Below are 23,690 nucleotides of genomic sequence, written 5' to 3'. Positions count from 1 at the left end.
TATTTGGAATTCAGCTTAGACATGAATTGATTTAATCATTTTATGGATATGAATCATAACCATTTAAATTGTCATTAACCCCTGGAAAATTAGTGAAGTACAAGCAACGCATTCATTAATCATGAAGCTGTACCCTGCATTCATCATTTCTATGGGGACAAAACTGCACTCGCTGTATTGTCTTAGCACAGTCCCTAGTGCATTGCTGTGCACAGCACAAAACCACCATGCAGACTAACAGACCAGAGGCACAGCTGGCAGTTCCTTTTCAAAAGCAGCTCTCAGTTGAATAAGTGTGCAAGGGGCCTAATTATTCTTCTAAATAAACGATGCAGTGACCATGTGATCCTTCCTTGTACAGATTACATTGGTGCCTGTCAGTTAAGGATCCCTCCATCGTCCTCTCTTGCTTTGCTTTTGCAAGAAGAATGGAGTAAGGCGAGGCCCAGTGGATATAGCAAAAAACAATAAATCACAAACGTGGCCGTGCTCGTAAAATCTGTAAAAGAATGCTTGTTGTAGTCCAAAAAAAGGATGTTGCTAGTATATTTAGTGATAATAGATTGAAAGAGTTGGTAATGTGAAGCAAACGCTAATTTTAAAAACCTTTTAAAGCCTGTTCTTCGTGTGTATCTGGACATTTAAAGAAACAGGTGTTACTTTTTGCAATTGCATTGCAGATTTTTAGAGCACTCCAGTTGGTACAGCATTTAGTCAAACTCCTGCAATCCGTGCTGCAATAACAATAGCATGGACCCCATGGTGTTCTGTTGAATGGCGTGTAAACTGTACAGCAGGTAGGGGAGCATGCTATGTTCTGTGAGACAGCAGGAACACTGAAGCACTGCTGTGTGCTGTCCTTCATCAACATCACGCTGCTTTACTGGGTCTGACATACTGATTTACCAATGTCACATTTCTCTTCTGTAACCCCTCACCTGCACTCAACTGACTTATTTTCTTTTGTTTGTCAGCACACATCTTGGTCACATTAAATCACAGGACAAGATGCCTGCAGACATTCATAGATGTGATCCTTCATAAATCCAAGACTGGCTGTCATATGAATTGATTGTGGATAAAAAGATTGAATCTCCTTTACAAATAATGTTGTTTTTTTTCTTTCTTGATGCAGCTATCTCTGCACTATTAATGCTTACTGCTTTTGAATTCATTTTGAGATTCACAGTCGATTAATTTTGCATTAATTTAGCAAATTGATTTTAGTTTAAAGCAGTTAATTTTTGCATTTGTTGAGTTTATTAATTCTTACAATAAATATTATTATTATTTTTTGTTGTTGTTACATATTTTCCTGGCACGTGTAACCGGGCAGAGGCTGGGCGGAACCTATGGGCACGCATGCCGCATGCAAGTGCCTTAACCACAGAATCCATACCGGCAATGCATCCCACAACACTGCCCGTTACAATTGCATTCTCAAAAGAATCCTTTTGCTAGCCATTTCAAATCCAGTTTGAATACAAATGAAAGGATTAAGGTTTTTCAATAAACAGACATTTGACATGACAGACAAGCTGACCAAATGAATAGTCAAACATCAGCGATATAAAAAAGGACCTAAGTGAAACTCTTCATGGTTTATCTATCCGACAGTCAAGAGAATAATTGGTCAGATACAGTAATATCCTCTGTTTATTTCAATGGTATTCCCCTGACTAGCATGAAATACATGAAGATTTTGATTAAATAGGGTGGCCCAGCCAGACAATCCCAATTTCTGAATCCAGTTGAGTTGAAGATGGTGTTAAAATAAAGGAGACAGTCTTTAAGTATTGAACAGCCTTGTCACCTAACCATTAAACCAGACATTCCACCTTGCTCATGTTGCTCAAAGAGGTCAAATAGATTTGTGACTTTATTAAACATGCCAAATACCCATGATTGCAGAAACAGTAATACATGATAATTAGAACACATATCACAGGATAATAAACTACATCTACTATCTGCAAAGTGCAGAACTGGTCACTGTACATACCCTTGTAAGCTAAAAGATAAAGCAGAGCTCACTCGACACTACATGGTTATAGAGACACCCAAAGCTGCCAATGTGGTGGAACGTAGTGTGTGTCCATGCTACTCATGGACACCTGAAAAATCCAACGGCCAAAGATTAGTGTGCTACACTGACTGCTGCCTGCTTCCCTGTACAATACAATACGTCAGTCCCCAGCATGATAGGTTAGGTACAATGTTATGCAGTTCAGCATATATTTTACCTTTGGGAGAGGGACCCACTTGCCCTTGAGATCTCCTCTTGCAGTCCCCATCGCTGACCTTGTTGGGCTCCGGAGATTGCTCATAGTTAATGTTTTCTCTCGTTGATATTCTCTAGGGATAGCACCTTATTCAACGACCTATTGATTTATCTGTGTTTTTAGATCCGTACTTCAATCGCATCAGAGGGCTTCTCTGTCCTATGAAGTGAATATATAGTACCAGCTTTCTGTCTGGCTCCATGCGAAATCTCATTGCTTATTCAAGGGGAAGAACACTCTAAATTGCAGTCAATTATGAGAGGGTTTCTTTTGCTTCCTTCCTTGGCGTCAGTGTGGCTGTGTTACCCTTACGGTTTACAAATGTTTAATATAGAGGTGGGGGAAAGCCAACAATCATCCAGATATGAATTGAGGTCAGTTTTATTTCTTCTTTATCTGCCACCTTGAGTTAATCAAGGACTTGCAAGTGGGAAGCTTTCTCTATTTGTTATCGGTAGTCCCAGTCCTTAATAATAATGTCATCATGAGATATAGTATAGTGGAGTAAGTGATGGCCAGCGGAAGTTGGGTGTGAGTAAGTGGCATGTGTTTTGCATGCTTACTGTAGGCAGTACCACACATGGTTTGTGTCTTGTCTGCAGTAAAATGTATGCCTGAGTTATCGGTTATGAAAGTCAACAGGACACTCTGTTTTTTTTTGTAGTATCGTTCATACTATAATAATAAAAAAAGTTTTTGCAAAGGAACACCTACCATTACCTACCATTACGGCAGTGTAGAGTGGTGGTTAGGATTCTGGACTTGCAACCAAGTATTTGAGGTTCGATTCCCGGGTGGGGCACTGCCGTTGGCCCGTATGCAAATAGCTTTGGATAAAAGCATCTGCTAAATTAATATTGTAACCAGTGATGGACGTTACAATTATTAGAGAAAATACACAGGGCTATGACAAAACCTTCATTCAAACTAGCAAACAAAATGAATTCTATAAATCACGGGTTGGAGTTTTAAAGGAAGTACATGTTATGGCAAAAATGATCTGAAACCATACCCAGAGAATGAAATTGTTCCTATCACACCCTTCTACTCTGTGATTTAACCAATCAGCTGCTTTCTTTATTGACTGACATAGTTTAAAGCCAGTAACATGTTTGACTGGCAAGATGAAATGACCCAGGAGGTGAAACAGTAACAGGATAGCTGACAGTAAGGCTTTCTTCAACCTGGCACAGTATGGAACCAGAGATCATTTTGAAAAGGAAATGCATGTTCGATATGAAACAGGCTTCTTTTGAAAACTTGACATTTGAGACCAACATAGAATCATGTGGGATTATTTAATTAGCTGTAATACCTTTAACAGTTTATAGAAACAAGTGGGTCTATTTAGCCAAGAGCTTACGTCTGCCCCCGTGAGTTTATCTTAAATGGAAATATCCTCTTCAATGTATTCAGGGAAGCCCTGCATATTCTCGCCGCAAGCCTTTCCTGATTCTCTTGTCTGATATTAAAGTTTATGAAAATCAGATTCCCCATCCTTAAGGTGATTACAGCATCTGAGCTGAATACATCCCCCAGTATGATTTAATCAGATGAGACCACAGTGGTTTGAAATCGGTTTAGACTTCAATTTATTCAGTGCGTTTTGTGATGGATGTGGCAACAGCGTAACGTCAGTGATTACATTAGGCTTTCACTCCGGTACTTACTCCACAGCACAAATAACAAACTGACAGTTATAGCATTACAGAGATTAAAGTATTTACTTCTTATAGAGAAATGTAATATGTTTTAACTGGCTCTAAATTTAATAGCAGATGGGTACGACAGGCCCCGTTATTACAAGTTCAGATGGTTCTGTAATCCTGTTATATCGGAAAGCTGACTTACACCGTCTCACATACAAACACATACCACTGCACACTTTAATACACACACACACACACACACACCTCCAAGGAACGCTGCTGCTTGTGCTGGCTGTGATTAACCAATCATTCACAGCTACCCTAAGCATGGTTTTGTAGTTACAGGGCACAAACCCATACATAAAGCAGCAGTTGTAACAATTTAATTATCCCTGTGACTTCGTCATTACCTGTTAAAGATATTTGAAAAAATAAACGAACATTCAAAACAAACACTGCCCAATTCAAGTACACAATTCAATATACAGTGCTGTCAGACAGTTAGCGTTTAGGAGTGGCAAAGTATGGCATCAAAGCAAGTTTCAGGACGGAAGCTTGTGTTGTACTGGATACTGTAAACAAACTGGGCTGTCAACGACGTCTACTTTCTGGTTTAAAAACAGTAAACAATACCCACAATTGTATTAGAACAGTCTGTAACAGTTAATTTCCTGTGGAGTCTAGGGATTGACAGGGACTTATTGACCGATTAAACAGTCATTATGCGAGACCTGTACAGTGAAACAGTGTCAGCAGACAGAGTATGAAAGGGGAAGTACAGAACATGGATACTGACAGACCACACTCCGGGAGTCTTTGCCTTGGGGTTCACAGCGCTATCTGATTTTATGGGATTATCAATATTGCCGGGGACATGTCACACTGAATTACACTCCAGCACAGACTGTGACGGGAACACGCTCAAAATGTCTATATAGCAAGCGGATGTCCCCTGATACTGCACTTCGTAATTGCAAGAATGGAAACCTGGAAGTTTTATACTCCAGCACAGGCCCACAAATCAGATTTCTAAAGAGATTGGCTCCTGCTCTTCTGTTAGCACTGATGGATGCAATCAGGTCTGGCCCCGGTCAGGTTGTATGACAGTTTTATCTTTGTTAAGTTTCTTCTTGGAAGCATGAAAGTTCAGCAGCATTCCATTTTACCTTTAGTTCAGTACAAAGCAATACAGAACAGACGAACAGCTTCAGAGCTAAAGGGTTGATTGTTGCTTGGCTTATTCTATAGACCCTCTCCCTCACCCAAATCTCATCAGTATCCCCCCCAGGTAATAGTGCTGTAGTGTGTTAATAACCATGAAATTAATCTAACTACATGGGCGTAGTGACACTGTGTGCTCTCGTAACGTGCAGCCAGCTTTAACATGTGACTAAGGGCTAAATTCCATTAACTGTTTTACCGAGGGGAATCATTCAGGGAAATTATGGTTCATGCAATTAACATAGCTAATGTGGAGCAAATTTAATGTCCATTTAAATAACACATCCCTCCAGTAAAAAGTTAATTGAATTGGGTGCCTCTGATATGAGTTGGATAGACAGTCTTGAATAATGCAGTGCTGGCCTAAAAGTACAATTTTTAATAGTGATCCACCTTGAAGTAAGCAGTCTTTTCTTTTTCAATTTAAAACCTATTAGCAGATAAAGCTAGTGCATTCTACAGCAATGGCTAAATTCAGAAATGCAGCACCATTGGAAATACATAATCACAAATGGATGACAACCAAGAATCCAGTAGCTTTATCACACTGGTTATGAGAAGAAAATCTGAACAGTCACTCCCAAACTCAGGACTGTGAGCTGCAGCTCAAAAAGAAATATTTCCCATTCGACCACAAGCAATGGGGTTAAACTTTTACCTCAGCTTTAGCCTTAGTTAAAACACATTGCTTGATGAGTATTTCAAGCAATTTCAAGAGTATTTCTAAGAAGGAGAGTTAGTGACTGCACAGTAAGTGTGCAAAGGGGAGTTGCAGGGCATTTGTAATCAGATGGGAAGTGCAAAGAGGAGTGAAGACAAGGCTTAAGGCAATCAATCACACACCTGAGCTGCAGATCTGCTGTCCTGTTAGAGTGTTTGAAAATCACATGCTCACAAATCCTTTCTTTAAAGCCGGTCCCGTGTACTTTGTGTTGTTCTAAAACAAAAGACAAAGACCATTCTTGTCTGATTGTAAGTCTCTTTTAAGTACTGAATGGTAAAGTGTTTAAAGTGTTGGATGTTGTACAGTGGTGTCCCAGCGGTACAGTTGTGTAAAGGCTTCGACTTCACACCTGGAACACATCCTCTGGGTCTTGGGTGAAGGCTGTAAAGATGCTTTGAGGTGAATGTGTGAATGTGAAAGTGCTTTGCTTACTGTTCTTCTGGAACATTCCTAATGTGTCTGTGTGCACCTGAAAGTGTTGTGTAGAAACGGTATATATATTAAAAAGTGTCTCTGGAGCTGGGCAACCACTCACACAACACTGGCAGTAAAGATACCTAAACAACCATCAACCCTTCAATGCAGGCCAATATAATCAAACTAGGAGACAGTGACATATCTAAAATGATACCTGTTACTTTTTTATTTGCTTGACATCTTTTTTTTAATATAGTTTAGAAGCAGGATATTGGTTTAAATTCAGTTTCTGATTTTTATGGGTTGTGAAAAGAATATTCGCTTTCACAGAAACGTCCTTGGCAGACTCAACTTGTGCTTCCACTAAAGGGAGACATGATACCTGATGCTGCCATCTAGTGAGAGGCAAGGAAAGTACATATTAAATGTACAATGGAAGTACACCATGATGAATTAGCAGTGTTAAGTGGTAGTGGACATTAAGAAAATAGTAATATAAAATGTACACAGTTGTGTTCAACAGGCAATAACTGGTTATAAACCTAGTTTCTATTGTTCTGTAAAAAACAAGGTCTTTAATCACATCAGTAAGGATTTTCTACAGAACACACTAAATGATTCAGGTAATAGAGTAATCAAAACTGTATCATGCACACACCAGGACACAGTGTTCATGTAGCTTGAGGGCTCAGTGAACAGGCCTTTTACCTTCAATGGGTCACCGTAATGAGCCATTGGCCCTGCAGTGACCTCTGTACCCTGGTGTGTGCACGCACTGTGCAGCTTTTTATGGATTTTCTCTCTATTGTTCTTAGCGTGGAAGTTTAACATGGCTAGACATTTATGAAAGAGATGACCTTAATAATGTATACATGTCCACCAAAAAGCTTTCATGCACCTGCTAAACACCAAGAAGGGTGGACCAAATAGAGTACAATAGCAAGAATAGTGAATTATAAAGTGCAGATACCAGTAATTGGAATAACCTTTAGTGAACTTTTAAAGATGGCACCTTTAATGTAATGCCATGATTTCTAAATCAATTTCTATGATTCCCTCCTCGTTTTAACTGAACGAGAAGTATTTAAAAATGTACTGTAGAGATATAAAATAGTAAAGAAAAAGCATTCAGCTAAGAAAGAATGATGCATGGCCCTTGCAGTGTTCCACCTGCCTTCATCTGATCTGGCGGGACTGTCCTTTGATGCAGAGGCCGAGGGCCCAGATCACAGGTGCATATTTAGACAGGCAGACAGTGGTGCTACCATGAGTCTTTAGTGGGAGTTAATGCAGAGCACATCACTTGTGATGACACAATGAGTCGTTTTAGACCCAAGTCAGAATCTGAAAGAGATGGAGCTTTATACCATAGCACTCCCCAGTGTGCCTTGAATATTAACTTCCAGCATAAGAAAACAAGACAGAAGGAGCCAGGGTCATGTGATAAAGGACGTGAGGGAACATTAATTACGCACAGCCTCTAAAGATCCTCATGTCTTCAGCTTAAACTCTGCAAAGGGAATTAGCCACTTCAGAAACACATTTCTACAGTAATCCTAACCTTGTCACACTTCTTGTGGTAACTTTTTTTGCATATATTTCTTTCTAGTGTTTAAAACTTGAGATATGATTGACCTTAACACCCAAGCAACAGTGTGTGGATGCTTGCTTAGCAGTTACAGAAGTGAATTTCAAACAGCAATGAAAAGCTCCCTCTTACCAAGCTGTTTAAAAGTTTGAAATCAACTAGAGCTTCCTTTCTCTCATTCCATGTTGTTTGGATCTTGCTACTGTATTATAAATCTAAATCTGGAAAGCAATGGTATATACAGTGTTTTTTTATTTCTTTATACAAGATGCAGATGCAGTATGGCTATCCCTCTTTCAGTATAAAACATAGCAATGGTTCCAAAAGCATTTCCTAGAGCCAGGCTCCGTTAGTGGATCAGTAGTACATGCCTTTATAACATGTCACTCGGACAATGCATACCGGGAACCAATACAGCACAAGAAAAGTACAGTACAATATGGTAAAACAGCAAAAGAAACAATAGTGACTCAACTTCTGTGTATATAATTGTTAGAAATCTGTACTAAACAGACAGACAGCCGTCATATACCCTCAGATTATAACACACCAAAGGAAGCCAAGCCATTCTTAAGATGCAAGCAGGGGATAATACATTAATAGTAATTGAAATGAATGGTAATCGCTTGGTTTCAACGTGTGTTGGTTGCACATTATTTAAGTAGTGTGGAATGGGGTATTCGGCAATGTGTATAGAATATAACAGAGGCTTTGCCTACTTAACTGTTTAATTAAAATGAAATGCTAGTGAACAGAATGGGCCGGGTAATTGAACAATCCTGCGTTGCTTTCCAAGACGATGGGGACTTAATCATGCCGGCTTAATTGTCTTAATTGTCTGTTATGCGTAATTCTAATTGGAAGCTGTGTCCCTATACTGCAGTGGCATGTTTGGATAGCTAGCCAGCTAATGCTACAGTCATTGTAAAAATGTATGAAGTTTTATGCTAAGAAAGTTTGAAGCCTGACAACAGGGCACCCCTGAAAACAAGCTAAACAAATGCAAAGTTTAAAGATAAAAAAGCAATTTCCTTCTACTTTGATTTAGCGGTAGCAGTAATTGACAAACTACTTTCATTCTCATAATATGCTCTGAGGAGCAGAGGGATCTATTGAGTGGTCCTGTGTGTGTTGTTAGTTGGCGAGGATGACAGTGGCTGTTGTCCTACTCTTAATGGATGACGAGGAATCCTGATTATTAACTAAACTGCATGCTCATCTGTTTCCAGGATATTGCATTACACTATTAACATGTTTTAATGGACAGCGGAAGACTGGCTCTATTGAACGGGTGCATGTTTGCTTGTTTATTCAGGACAACGAGGTTCTGTTTGTAGTGATTTCTTCATTTGCCATGCCCGGTGCTCTCCAATGATAACTCGTGGCTTAATTAGTAGGGTAATGGACCTGTCTGTTTCAAGGGCATTATACCACTCCGTTGTTCTACTGTGGCTCCTCCATTTGGCTTCAGACGGTGACCTGACTGTTGTCAAGCTGTCACTGACAGGGCGGCAGGCAATGCACTTCTCACAAACTGAAAGCAATATAACCAGACCAAAAGTAGGAGACTGCATTTCAATTTTGTTACTGGGTACGTATGAGTACTCTGTTTAGTACACACAATGAATGTGACCATTTTAATGATGTAAATAAAGCAGAACAGGTAAAACACACAATATGTGTTGATGCCAAGAGATACTGTAGATATTAAACCTACGACTGTTGTATGGGATTACAGTATTTGGTTTCCTGGCAACAAGACTTTTTAACACTATGCCTCCCTCAAACTCAAATATCAAACTCAAGGATTACCTGCTACTGTACAGAACAGACCAATGCACCAGTCAAGCAGCAAAAGGCAAGGTCAAAAGACAAGGCCACATATTTAGCAGGTAATGCCCAATGATACAAATGCAAATGCTAATCCTGCTAGTTTAGAGAGAAGCTACACAAGTGATAACTACATGACGCATCAAGTGTCATTTTATTTTTTAAGAGATTTTTTTGAGTTATATGCATGTGCTGCATCCACTTTGAGTTTGACTTTAACAGAATCAGTCTTTCGGCTGTGATTGAGGCAGCTGTCGCTGTGCTGGTAACGGGATCCTTTGTGACGTTTGTTTATCTGAAAGTCGATATCACGATTTGAAATTGCAATAAAAATTAAATGGAAGAGCGAGTTTACATGATATAGATTAAGACGCTACTGGGAAACTGGGAAGCTGAGAGAGCTGTGAATGTCATTGTGACTGTTTGTGCCCCACAGGACACAGAGATCCTGAACACAGCAGTGCTGACTGGGAAGACAGTGGCTGTCCCTGTGAAGGTGGTGACAGTCGGAGAGGACAGCACCGTGACAGACGTGTCCGACTTCGTCAAGTGCCAGTCGGAGGACGAGGATGTGGTAAAGGTCTGTATATTCAGACTTGATTATTGTTTTAACCTGGGGGACAAAAACCTAGGGTGCAAGGATAAGATTATTCCATCATACCATAACTTGTTGAAGCTTTTGTTAATCTAATCAGTAGTTTCTTCTTTTAGTGTTAGTGGAGATTTTCTGATTGTTGCAAGTTATGATTTATAGGTGAAAATATTTTCTTTTGTGGTAGCTTCAAAACTGACAAGAACAAGTACTGTACATACTGTACTGTGTGTACATTTCACAAGTCCTAAATGTTTTCTGAAAGGTATGTGAACAGTTTTAGTACTATAAAAAAAAATAACCAGAGGGACCTCTTAGTCCTTAATCCTGGGGGGGTCTGACTGTTTCAACGGCAGGTAAAAGATGGTCCCAGAATCAGCAGGACACAGACTGACCAGTTGTAACATACACCGCTAATAAAGGCCAGACCTATTTAATTGGCTGTGTGCACTCCATGCATCTGTGTTCAGGAGTTTCTACAGTCTATATACTCAAGAGCAGAAATATGTGCTCTCTGGCAGTACACCTGAGTTGTATTTATTGTTAAAAGACATGTTTTTAATAACTGCAGCACTGGATGCAACCGTCAAGCAGCCAAAGGCAAACTCGAAAGACAAGGTCCAACAAGATTATTTTTATTGCAGTTTACAGGAAAATATTTGATTTGCCATTTTTAGTTTGGGAAGTCAGTGAGCCTTTTTCTATTTGACCGAATGCCATGACCTGTTACTCCTCCTCCTGGTATTGTGCACAACAGAGATGCCTTATACTGTAAAAATGTTCTTTTTCTTTGCCTTAGTCTTTCCTGTAGAGTCCCTCTCAGCCAAATCACTACTGAAGCAATCCCACACAGCAGGGAAGCCTGAATTGTGTGTCAAATCAGGGAGAGACTTGGAGGGACATCACTCAGCAATGTGAATAAGGAAATGAATACATGAATAAATACTCACACAGAAATCTTGTTGGTCGCAAGATGTAAACCCACATAATCTCTTTGGGGTGGCAGAGGGGCTGTTAAACCAACAACAGATGACGTTTAGCCTGAATAATTAACTGCTCCCACTCATAATGTATTCATTATTTGGAAATCAGTTTAGGCACAAAAAAAAAGTCCTGTCATTTTTAGACTAAGTTGTGTGAGCATTTCTTGGAAGTATTTCCTGCGAAGTGTATAGCTATGGCCTAATGTTTTGCATTACCCTATAGAATTAACTGATTCTGCTTCATAAAGTCGAATGAAACCTGCTGAATAATGTTACATTAACATATTGAATTACATCCTGCTTTGCAGTTTTCAAACATGTCAAAACATTAAAAATGTGATATTTCAAAGTCTAACGTGAAATTCCGTACTACTATTATGGTTTCCGGTAGACTTTTCTGATATCATTTTGTAGTTTATTTGATTACATGATGTTAAATCTGCTGTACAGTACAGTAAATTTTTGCATGTATACCTAATTTGCACAGAAGGTTCTCTGTCTTTTTAAAGAGGAATCAAATAATTTAAACAATATAAATAGGGTTTATTGTTTTAAGACAGCACTCACCTTTCAGAGTAATGTATTTATTTTGAGCTGACCTGACTTCATTAAAATGTCATTGAAACCTAGTAATTGTGCAACAGTTCAAGAGTAAATTGATCATTCCTGTTCATTGGTTGTTTTATTCCTTTGCCTTTGCCTTTGCACTCGCTTCAATAAAGGGCCCGCAGATAGTTGTCATGTCAGTTGCAATGCTCACAAGGCTAGCGGCTTCATTTTCCTATGTCTGAAAGGGAAATCACACCAGATTGCACTATTGAAAGGCCCCTGGTGGACGTCTGGATGGCTGTGAATGAATGAATGTGGTGCTTTTGAGTCAGGTGCCTCGGGTGGTCTCTTTTGCAAGATAAGCTCTGAGACTTGGCTGAGGAACTCTTGCACACATCAGAGGTTCTTGACATTCCAATTGGATCCATTATATCAGGGTCTGCTTATTCGGGGTGGAATGATGAGTGCATTTACTCCAGTCAACACTGAGGATTGATGCTTTGTGACTCGTGTCTGCTGTAGTAGCAGTAATATTTTAAACACTGAACATTACCTTGGATCCATTAGTACTGTCCAGTGTATGGTAATTCCTCCAATCTCCAAGGAAGTCAGCTCTGCATGCTGTGTACATTCTGATTGACCTAAACACCGCTCACACGAGAGAGCAATTAAGGGAAGAGGCTGCTAACGTTGGATGACAGCCCAGAACAATTTTCATTGCGCAAGCCTCAGCTTCTTTTCTGCTGCTTTCTTTTCAACCCAGCCGGGGTCTTTTTTTATCAGCTCACAATGGCGAGATAGAGACAGTGATGGGTCTTGTTAACTTGAATGAAGACTAAAAGGCTATCATGAAGGAATTGGTTAAGAGCTTAAGCAAGAAAATTAAGGTAGAAGGTTGAAAGATTAAAAAAGGACCAGTTTGATATCTTGTCCCACTTTTTTTTCTATTAAGGTTAAATCCTAATTTGAATATTCATTTGCTGCTTCTTCAATTAGTCCTTTTTCGCTGGTTTACTACATTTAGATTTTAAGTGACTCCCATTTCTTCGAAAGGTTTCTTTAATTTATTTTTCATTTCTCCTCTACATACATGGTACAGACTACATACATGTGTCCTCTGTTGCTCCCTCTCCCTTCAAAAGAAGCAAACTTAATGACTGCCATATAGAAGTGGCACTTAATTATGAATATAATCATTACTCTGTCGAATAGCAGGTGGGATGGAGGAACAATCTTCTTCATATTGCTTACTGCAATATACCATGTAAAAAAGAAAATAAAGTAAATGCAAGCATGGTAAAGGACATATACATGCTAAAAAGCAGAAATATCATGCAAGATTACCCTGGTAAACTGTACAAGGGTGCTCTAAATGGGATTGTGTTGGCCATGGAAGATGCCTACAATGTCAGCCCATTCATACACAATTCTGGCACGGGAACTTGGTGTATTATCTTCTTGGAAGCATTCATCACCATCAGGCTACAAGAGCAGCATTGTTAGGTGGACTTGATCTACAATGATGCTTATTTAAACAATGACAGCTTTATAGTGTTGCAGGGATCACATGCCTCACCAGATGATGAACCTAATTTGCATCTCGAATTCAGGACGATGCCAAATCCAATCGGGTAGACAGGTCCTTATACAGTAGTCAGGCAGTGTGTTTTTCACTGGTTCGTAAAGTGTTTGCAAAAGTACAACTGTGTTGAGAATTTCAAAATGCTTTGACCATCTTCAAACTGTGCAATAAGTGTCAGACTAAGAATGAAGAGTTTAGTTCATATCATATGGTCTGTGGACTGGTTTATTGCTCCTGTCAACCTGACTACATTCAGCACATAGACAGGACCATCTTCATGCTTTATAATCCCGTGTCTCGCATCATTTGTTGATTGCATCTGTCTGGTGTGTCATTAATTTCCAGTGCTGCTCTGGATACAGCAGTAATGTCTTCAGTAAGTTATTAATTGTGCCTGATTTAATATGATGATACCTTAAGGGATGTGACTTTGTAACTCAAAGTGGAGTCTTACCTTTCCTATCCTGTCTTGTGCTTTTATCAAAGCTGAAGGCCCCCTTCTTGTGACTGTGAGAGTCAATGATCTGTGCCTGTGAATTGCAAGTTTCTTAATAGTGCTCCTGTATGGCTAGAAAAAAACAGACTATGCTTCAAAGGTGCATTGGAAGTTGGTTATAATGTAGATCTCTGGCAATTGTTTGTTTCTCTGCATTAAGTTATCTTAGCATGTATTCTGAATAGATAAGGCCATCACAGTGGAACGATAATTCTTTTGAATATCATGTCTTCTCAAAGGCTCAGCTGTACTAGCCAGAATAGTCTTTGTGAAGGTTTTCTAGTTGATGATACAGATTGGATTATACCTTTATGATTACACCATCAAGGTGTTATTGACACTCAGGTAAAAAACACCTAGTTCTGTGTTATACCCACCAACTTTAAAAATGCCAACATCTAGAAAACTTATGCCCAGAAATTCTCAGCGAACTCAGTACATGCATCCATCTATCTGTTTTTTTTATTAAAAAATGAATTATTATAAAATAGACTCTGCAAAGAGATAAGTTATTATAAAAAGAAACAACGTCACCGTTTTTTTTATTATGGCTCTGTGACTTTGCGTGGGAGTAAATGCTTATGAATTTGGCCAAATGTTTTGTAATGCTTTAAGAATGTGCTCTTTTGTGAATAACTTTGAAATGACAAATAGTTTCTGAATGTAATATTAGAGAAATATTTTCACTGTCACCAGAAAATAACACTGGAAGGTTAGCCTGTACCACTTACAGTATTGCAGATCAAGAATAAGTAGAACATACTTTCTACAAATCTACTTGCAGTAATGTCTTTCTGATATCTTGATAAAGCAGGTCCACATTGATGATTACTATATCTGTCTGTCTGCTGTTACTCCATGAAAAAAAGATAGATTGGGAGGTGTGTGTTTGTGTGTATGGGGGTATATCCTTCTTGCTGTGCAGTCTTTATGGGAAAGGATAAAGACAGTTCACAACAGGATGTAACCATACCAAGATAACCTCCAGATCAAAGCCCAGCTGATCAGTGAACATTGAGAATGGAAACTGGATCTGTCAGCTGCTGCTGTACAATGATGTCTGAACTGTGAGTGGCGTCTTTCCCATTAGAAAGCGCTCGTCCTTAGAGGAGGTGTGAATATTCCCAATCCCTACTGGTATTATTGATCTTATCAATTTAGGCCTCTTAGAGATTGGTTTGTAAAATCAGGCAATCCCCCAATTTGGGTTTAAATTGCTGAAAATATTGCCTCCCCTATAGTTTAAAAGACTTATTGTTACATGGCCCTCCACTCACTCTAAAGAATAACTTTATCTTTACATTTGCGGTCAACATTTTGAAAAGATCAGCCCTTCTTTTAAAACTATTTATTTCAGTTCAGGACTCTGGAATAACCCAAACATTGTATTTAACCTCACTTGGATTAATGCACAAGTCAATAAGGTGGACGATTTGTTTGAAGAAAATGTATTCCCTTCTTTGAGATCTCTATAGGATAGATGCCATATTCCAATTGGAGAAACTGGAATTTACAACCATGTCAAAAAATCTTTAGCCAACCTAATCCCTCAACTTCGCTGTCCTAATCTGACTGAACTGGAAAGGTGTGTGTTAAATCCATTGAATTCCCATGGCGTTGTATCCAAATTATACAAATTGTTTAACGAGAATGTGTCATACAGTAATATTAAAGATGGAGTAAGGAACTCCAATAATTGCATCATCCTGGAATAATATCAATAGCAATATTACATTTTCTCATGGATACGGATTGTAACTAAATGATATCAATATACTGTACCTATATGTATTTGTATGTGAGCTACTCAAAGTTATTGTGTCATTTTACTGTGACGACTTTTTCCTTGTTCCAACTTATTTAATACCAGGAGCATATCAGACTTAAATATGTATCTATTGATTGTGGCATTTGTGAACCATTGTGATATACTTTAATATGTATTGATTGCATGCAGGCAGATGAACTGAAAAAAATTATTGTTATTAGATTGTATATTAAAAAGCAATAAAATAAGAATTATTAAAACAAAGCAAGCGGTTGTCCCATCCCCCTTGGCAATTCAGTGTTGGGAGGTCAGTAAACTCAAAGTGCACTTATCAGTGAACTTTAAGAAGGGTAGTCGAGTTAGTAGGAATCAATACACCACCAGCAACAAGGATTCAGGATGACAGTTATGAACTGAACTCAAGTCTATATTTCAGTCTTTACGAAATTCAAGGCCAATTTCATACCCCAGCGCAGCTTCAGGGACTGGAGGAAAAAGTTATTTCAGGCACCCAGAGGGAAAGATAAACTGCCCAAGGCTTCAAAAGCTTCCGTTTCTTTTGTTGGCAAGACTCCTGGTATACTTCAAATTATCGTTTGCTGTATATTGAAATGTTTATTTTCAGGCATTGCAGAATTCCAAGACTACTCATGGCATATGGAAAGTGGTGACATCAGAAACCACCAATAAGGAATGGGGACAGAATAAAGGGACTACAGTAAATTGACCCAGTACTTCCTTGAGCCCACATGTCTCTGCAATGGCATCAAACAGATATTGTCTTTAAAATGTGTTATTTATATGAATAAAAGCCTCTTTACCATTTTGGTCAACTATTTGTTTTTAGTCCAGTTTTAGGTAGAACCTAATCCAGCCAGCCAATGTCTTTCAAGCATGTATTTTGGATCATGGTATTGTTTCTCAAATGATGAGTGCCTCTTAATTGTATTTCTCAGAGCAGATGGTTTCATCAGTGAAGACCTTGTTCCTACCAAAGCCCATCTGTAGAGCAGCTTGTTAGCCGTGGGGCAATGTACTTCCAATCTGGAGGTCTGCTGACGTGATTCCTGTTTCAAATAAAACCTCTCGCCTTGCTTCTGTCGGCTCACTTTTTAGTAAATTGTTAAACTAAATACTGCAAAAGGCACCTTAACTTCCTTTCTGCATTACGGAACATCATAATTGAGTGTTGGTCTTTTGTGGCACTATCTTCACAACTTGGTAAGAATTGGCAAATCATTACATTACTCTACAGTAGGTACCTCACTGTAAAAATGGCAAAACTCCAAAAGGTCAATACAATGTCATGCAAGCTTTGTTAAACAGTATTGTATTGAATGTAGTCCTCATTTGGTTGAAAGTGGCTTTGTTGTTCCAGTAATCTTACAGATGGAGAGGGTGTGTGGAGCAACAAGACTGTTCATGGCCAGCACAGTAGGCTGTCTTTCAACTCTGGGGATTTCATTTTAGTGGCATGAGATTGTTTCTGTTGTGATTAGTTACAGTATAATTACCTAATATTACTGTTTCAAGTTGCAGTTGCAGCTACGATTGATAAAAGACCATAAATAAGGGGGGGGGGGGGAGTACTTGAACAAACTAATCACCCTTCAGCATCTATATACAGAACGAACCCAGCAGCATTTCATAAAGTGGGGACATTTTTCTAGGATGGACAATATTATTTGTTTTACCCTGTCCTTGTCTTTTTGCAGGTTACATCAGTCCATATGGTTTGGTTACATGTTGTAGCCTGAGTGTATTCCTCAAGTAGAGACTCTTTCTGTGCATGTTACTGAGTGCGTTCTCTCCTCCCTGCACCAGGTGTCAGACAGATGTGACTACGTCTATGTGAACGGGAAGGAGATGAAGGGGAAGGTGAAGATGGCGGTGAATTTCACCTACGAGTACCTGAGCGCCCAGCTGGAAATGACTGTGTGGATCCCTCGGCTCCCCCTGCAGATAGAGGTGTCTGACACCGAGCTCAGCCAGATCAAAGGCTGGAGGGTCCCTGGCCCGTCCACTAAAAGGTGGGTTGTTAGCACCTTTCCATATAAGCATTCAAGAATGAATACAGCCAGGTTAGCATGCAGACAGATATCATCATTTGTAAACTGTTTGCTCGTTTTTAAAGATTCCTTGTAAATTGCAGAAAAAGAAAATAAAAAAGATTGCAGCGTTCTGTATTTTATCAATTCTGTTACATTGTGACTCTGGGCTTACATCACTGAATCAGTCAGGTGTAACAGAACCCACAGGCTGACACATTCTGTATTAAAGTGATAAAGGATGCTGTTTTGTAAATAATCCTTCAATATGTTTTTTCAACAGAAAAAGAGCTGCGTGCAATGGGTAGCTTTTACATATATACCGTAGTGGGGGAATGACATTCAGCTGACATTTTTTTCTGAGTTAATGCAAGACACTTGTGAATACTATGTATGGAACAAGCTGGACTGCATTCCCCAATTGATTAAAGACCATGAGCGTGTGAATAAATATACCATAGCTATTGTGTTAAACAAATATATTACAGGGAGGGATACATACTGTGCAGGAGACACAGGAGACTGTTCGGTATCTCCTTCCATTTGCAAGTTGACATAGCAACCAGACAAAGTAGAAAAGCATACGCACAATGTACAATGAATGTACCACATACAGTATACAGTTTTACAAATAACAGCTGGCACAAATTATATCAGCGACAGTGCAAGTTACAAGGGTGCAATCTTACACCGATGCAATTATCTAAATAGAGGCAGATCTTTATCAATAAACATCGATAAACATCTATACACTTGACCACATTTCACTAGATGTTATTGTGTGCAGTAGTGTTAATAAAAAATACATGAGTAAAAAATCCCCCCAGGTGGAAAACACAAGCTTGATAGAATTAAAGTTGGTGGTATTTAGATCCAGCACTGTTTAGATCAGTAAAATAGACCCCATATGTCCCAGAGAGATAAATAGGTTTGCACTGATGCAGTCCAGACTCCGTTAGCTGCCGAGTCGCACCAGTTGCCTTCAAATCCAACTAAAAAAGCTCAGCAGTGCGGATTACTGCTTAAGATCCATTAACTAGCTCAAGCATGCACAGAATCTAAAGTACTTGTGGCTTGCCTACTGTGCTGGGCTTCTTTTTTTTCGTTTCAAAACAGTGGGAGGAAGGCATTATAAAATGAACACAAATTGATGCCACTTGTTCGGTAAAAATATGTTTTATTTTTGCCTGCCTCAAATCTCTTAATCATGCAGCAGACATAAAGGCACACGCTTAAGTCACGGCTGCTATTGAACAATTTGGGGCTTGCGGACCACCTGTGTTACAGGTGCTCATGAAATGTGGCTTTACTGTACACCCAACTGGTTTCTTCGATTTGTGATTTTTAAATGTAACATAGTACAATCAGGTGGCCAACTGTGGCAAGGAACTCACATGGCAAAAACCTTATACGCAAAAAGAAATTCCAGGTGTTTTCGGCAGGCAGTCAGTGAGTATACAGGCTCCTGCTGTAAAGTATGCTACACCTGTGTCTAATTTATTGTGGTCCTTGTTCCAATTGACAAAGGGGAAGCTACTTGATGCTGTTATCTTGAGAGTATGAGTTTAACCTGATATTTCTGCTTTGGAAAGACAAAGAAGAGGAAGTGGTGTGGTTTTGCTGTGTGGTATTTATCAGAGTAGAGCAGGTGTGACCTTGTGAATGGCCCCAAAACTCCAGATGACAATAGGCAGTACGATGATGTGCTCCACATTCTAACAATCAATCCAAGAACCTGACAGTGAAATGCCTGGCTCTGGGCCTTTACAATCACCATAAACACTCAGATTAAAAGAACATTTGGATTTGAAATGTTTTTTAAAACCATGTACTACATGCGATTCACTTACAGAACTAGAGAAAAAAAACATTAGCGTGTCACGGAACAGAAAAAAGTCCAAATAAATTCTGCGGTTAGCCAATATATTCATTTAATTTTGTTGACTTCCACATGGCGCTCTACAAATGACACATGTTCTGGTTTAGGATATCCTGTGATGGTTGGAGTCCTGTCAGCTCCTGACTATTGCTTTGTTTTCTCAAGTTTAGAGGCTGATTTTATAATCTGAAAACATTTTTCTTAAATGTTTCTAAATCAATCTTTCTTGGTCTTTCCAAGGAGCTTATGCATCGTAACATTTTGAAAACTAGTGACACCAGCATTGAATTCTGAGCTAAAATGCCCCCATGAACTTTTGAGCTGTAAATGTCAAAATTGTTAGCCCAAGTCGTTTGCTAAACATGGTCTTTACACAAGTCAAAACTGTGACATTAACCTTCCCCAGTTTTGTGCATGACTAGGTATTTCTCATTAAACCTAATGGGGGCTGTCAATTGAATTTTCTTTTATACCTGGACTCTTTCCCAGGAAGAGCTCATTGAAATGATTGAGTGACATTTCAGCTGAAGTCAGTTCATTAAACTTGTCTGAACAGTTTGGTCTCAGTCCTGTGATTCAGGCATGAAACATACAAAAGCATTTTTCTGAAACCTGATTCAGTTTTATGTCAATTAAATACAACTGTACCTTGCTTTTTATGCAAACAAATTCCATTTAGCCCATGTTGTAAATCCAATACACTCTCACTTATCCGAAACAAACAATCAACATTAAAAAATGCATGCGACTAGCAGAGTATGGCTCATTGAACGTGTACTGTAGGCTTGTACTGTAATATTGGTCTCTGTGTTCCAGGACGGCACGGGACAGTGATGATGAGGATGAAGACGACAGGAGAGGAAGGGGATGCACGCTGCAGTACCAGCATGCAATGCTGCGAGTCCTCACACACTTCGTAACCGAGTCCTTGGAGCCTGGAGGTCAGCTGACCTACATGCTGGGCTCTGATTGGCAGGTTGACATCACAGACCTGGTGACAGACTTCCTAAAGGTGGAGGAACCCCAGATTGTAAAACTGCATGACGGGAGGATCCTAATGGGCCTGGACACCGGCATGACAAGCATACAGGTGAGAGAAGGTGTCTGTTAAACATGTTGAGTTTAACAGAGGGTACAGCATGAATGTGCATGGGGTATTGTACACTACTTATTGCACGAATGAGGAAGGCAGAATAACCCACAAGCCCCCAAAGAGGTTGATTGGATTGACTAATCAGAGCACTCTCTGAGCGTTCACGGGGTATTCAGTTTACATAACAAGAACAATGTATTGAAAATAACATTTTAAAATGTTTAACCTACATTAAACAACATCATTTGGTGGTAAAAAAACAAAAAACAACAGTTTAAAACATGCATTTACTATAAATATACATGCATTAACCACTTTAACAATGTGCGAGAGACTGGGCTTAACCCTCCTCTACAATCCCTAAAGACATGTTGCTGTCTGTCTAAATGTTGCCATCACTGAGGAGGTTTCAGATTTACATTGCATGTGTTTTTAAAAGCTTAATCCCAGTAGATAACTGTAAGCTCTTAACCTGATGCTAATAAAATGGACTAGCAGTATAGAGAGCTATTGAGACATCTCAGTCTGTATCTGTCTCTCCATCTCCATGTATTATTGACAGCGCTGTTACAGGCATCTAAAATATATTTAAAAACAACATTGCGTATTGATTGAACTGACACGGACTGATTGGGAAGCTGCTGCAAGTAATTGAAGGTGAGCAAAGAGCCCCAATTCAAATTGCACAAATTAAAATCCTTTCAAATAAATTCTGAGCTATTCAGAATAGGCCTCGGACTCTTTCACAGCTTTTATTTTATCTGTTACGACTTGAGTCCAATAAAAAATATTTTAGACTGAAAGCCCTTTTCATGGTTGGTTGTTAAATAACTGGGTGGCATGTTTTAGTGTAATGTATTAGACAGATTTCAGAAATGATTGGCGTATTACCAAACACTTGAGGCAGCTGACTTGTTCAGTTTATCAACCAGGGTGACGCCCTGGGTTAACTTAATCAGTTTCAGGTGTATTGGGTCTGAGACTATCATTGAAATAATGGACATGCAATATGCTGGACAAGCCTAAGAAATTTTAATTTAAGTATCAAGCATTTATTTATATGCAAAAACCTTTTTAGCACATTTGACTCTGTCAGGATGCTTACTTTAATTGTGAAAACTTACCTAGCAGGCAATTTTATCTGAAGATTGGCACTGCGTTTGTGCTGTTTAGGTACGTATAGTATTGAATAACTCTGTCTGTGTCTACAGGTGCTGTCCCCTCTATCTGACTCCATCCTGGCTGAGAAGACGGTGACAGTGCTGGATGACAAGGTGACCATCACTGACCTCGGGGTGCAGCTGGTCACTGGGCTCTCACTGTCCCTTCAGCTCAGCACAGGAAGCAACAGGGCCATCGTGGCCACGACAACCACACAGGAGCTGCTTCACAGCCCGAAACAGGTATGTACCTAGTGTGGAATGAGGGACCTTTCTATTAGAGAATTAACATTAAAGAATAATATGTTGGCATCCCTGTCAATTAATTGCTGGTTTGCGCAAGACATTTTACGTCGGTCTAAAAGGTCTGAGAACGTTTTGAGTTCTGCTAACAAATATCTTAATACTACTTATAATTTTCCAGTGCTGCTGTACCAAAAATGTAATTTTCCAAAGGAACACCTATGAAAGTAAAGCTACAGTATTTGATGTCTGAAAATTATTATTATTTTTTTTTTTTACCTTGCCAAGGGAATGCATTTAAATTGAAATGCATTTAAATTGAAATGCATTTTTGCAAAACAAGCTCTGTTAAAGTGTAATTTACTAGTTATGTTGTTTTCAGCAAATTCCTCCTCCTGCATGATTTATAATACTGAATGTGCCACCTGCGCCCCAGAGTGCTACACAATTAAAAATAACAATACTATAGAGACTGCTTATTGTAAATGGAAAAAAATTCTCTATATATACTGTGTATATATATATATATATATATATATATATATATATATATATATATATATATATATATATATATATATTTTTTTTTTTATAAATGTAGTAGTCGGCAATTGATTTTACCCTGTTTTTCTCCCAATTTGAAATAGCCAATTGTATTTTAGGCTCAGCTCACAACTATCAACCCCACGCTGACTCGGGAGCGGTAAAGACGAACACACGCTGTCCTCTTAAACGTGTTCCATCAGCCAACCGCTTCTTTTCACACTGCAGACCTATCATGCAGCCACCCAAGAGCTACAGCGTCGGAGGACAACGCAGCTCTGGGCAGCTTACAGGCAAGCCCGCAGGCGCCCGGCCAGACTTCAGGGGTCGCTGGTGCACAGTGAGCCGAGGACACCCTGGTCGACCTAAGCCCTCCCACCCCCCCCGGGCGGCCCTCGGCCAATTGTGCGCCGCCCCCCTGGGAACTCCCGTCCACGATCGGCAGTGGAATAGCCTGGACTCGAACCGATGACCTCCAGGCTATAGGCTGCATCCTGCTAATAGTAACTCCAATACAGTAACTATAATGGCTTTAAGAAAAACTCTTTTGTTAATCTTCACATGCCCCCATGTGGGGACTTCCTACACTGAGGGGTAAAGCGACTGGCATTCCAAATTGGGAGAAAATCGAGGGGAAAAATAATAATTGAACACACTCAATTTAGAATAAATAAGATGGTAGTAGACACGTACATAGAGATCATCAACATCTTCAGTTATATTAAAGAAAACAATGTTTTTTTCCAAACCATGTTTAAAAAAAAAACTGCAAGTTGACAAAAAATGATATGTTAAATCAACTTTAAAAAGTTTTGGAAACACTTATTTAAGGATAAAGAAGAAAAAAAAAGAAGAAAAGAATTACAGCTTTGCTAACACATGTTGTGCTTTTTTGTATCTCTGCAATCTCCCTGGGTAGGGCGGCTGCTGTGCAGAGAAGTAGGCACTAATTCCTTACCTTTTCTCAGTAATTAGAAAGCCTTTTCAAGGAATGGAGAGGATTTCTTGATGAAGTCCTAGGGATTTGTGCTGACAGCATATTA

At 39.2% G+C, this 23,690-nt stretch overlaps 1 protein-coding gene across 1 annotated transcript in view; it reads left to right on the top strand.

Moving 5' to 3' along the window:
• The window catches only part of LOC117426130 (transmembrane protein 132C-like), a 120,867-nt gene that overhangs the window by 92,889 nt on the left and 4,288 nt on the right, over nt 1-23,690 (top strand). Inside the window, exons 5-8 of the mRNA XM_059033143.1 lie at nt 10,148-10,291; nt 17,506-17,711; nt 20,425-20,698; nt 21,913-22,104. Coding sequence (XP_058889126.1) covers nt 10,148-10,291; nt 17,506-17,711; nt 20,425-20,698; nt 21,913-22,104 — 816 coding nt within the window. The remainder of the gene's footprint in view (nt 1-10,147; nt 10,292-17,505; nt 17,712-20,424; nt 20,699-21,912; nt 22,105-23,690) is intronic.

Source organism: Acipenser ruthenus, chromosome 11 (genome assembly GCF_902713425.1).
Source record: "Acipenser ruthenus chromosome 11, fAciRut3.2 maternal haplotype, whole genome shotgun sequence".
In the NCBI taxonomy this organism is placed as follows: Eukaryota; Metazoa; Chordata; class Actinopteri; order Acipenseriformes; family Acipenseridae; genus Acipenser; species Acipenser ruthenus.
This window is presented reverse-complemented; position numbering and strand designations above follow the sequence as displayed.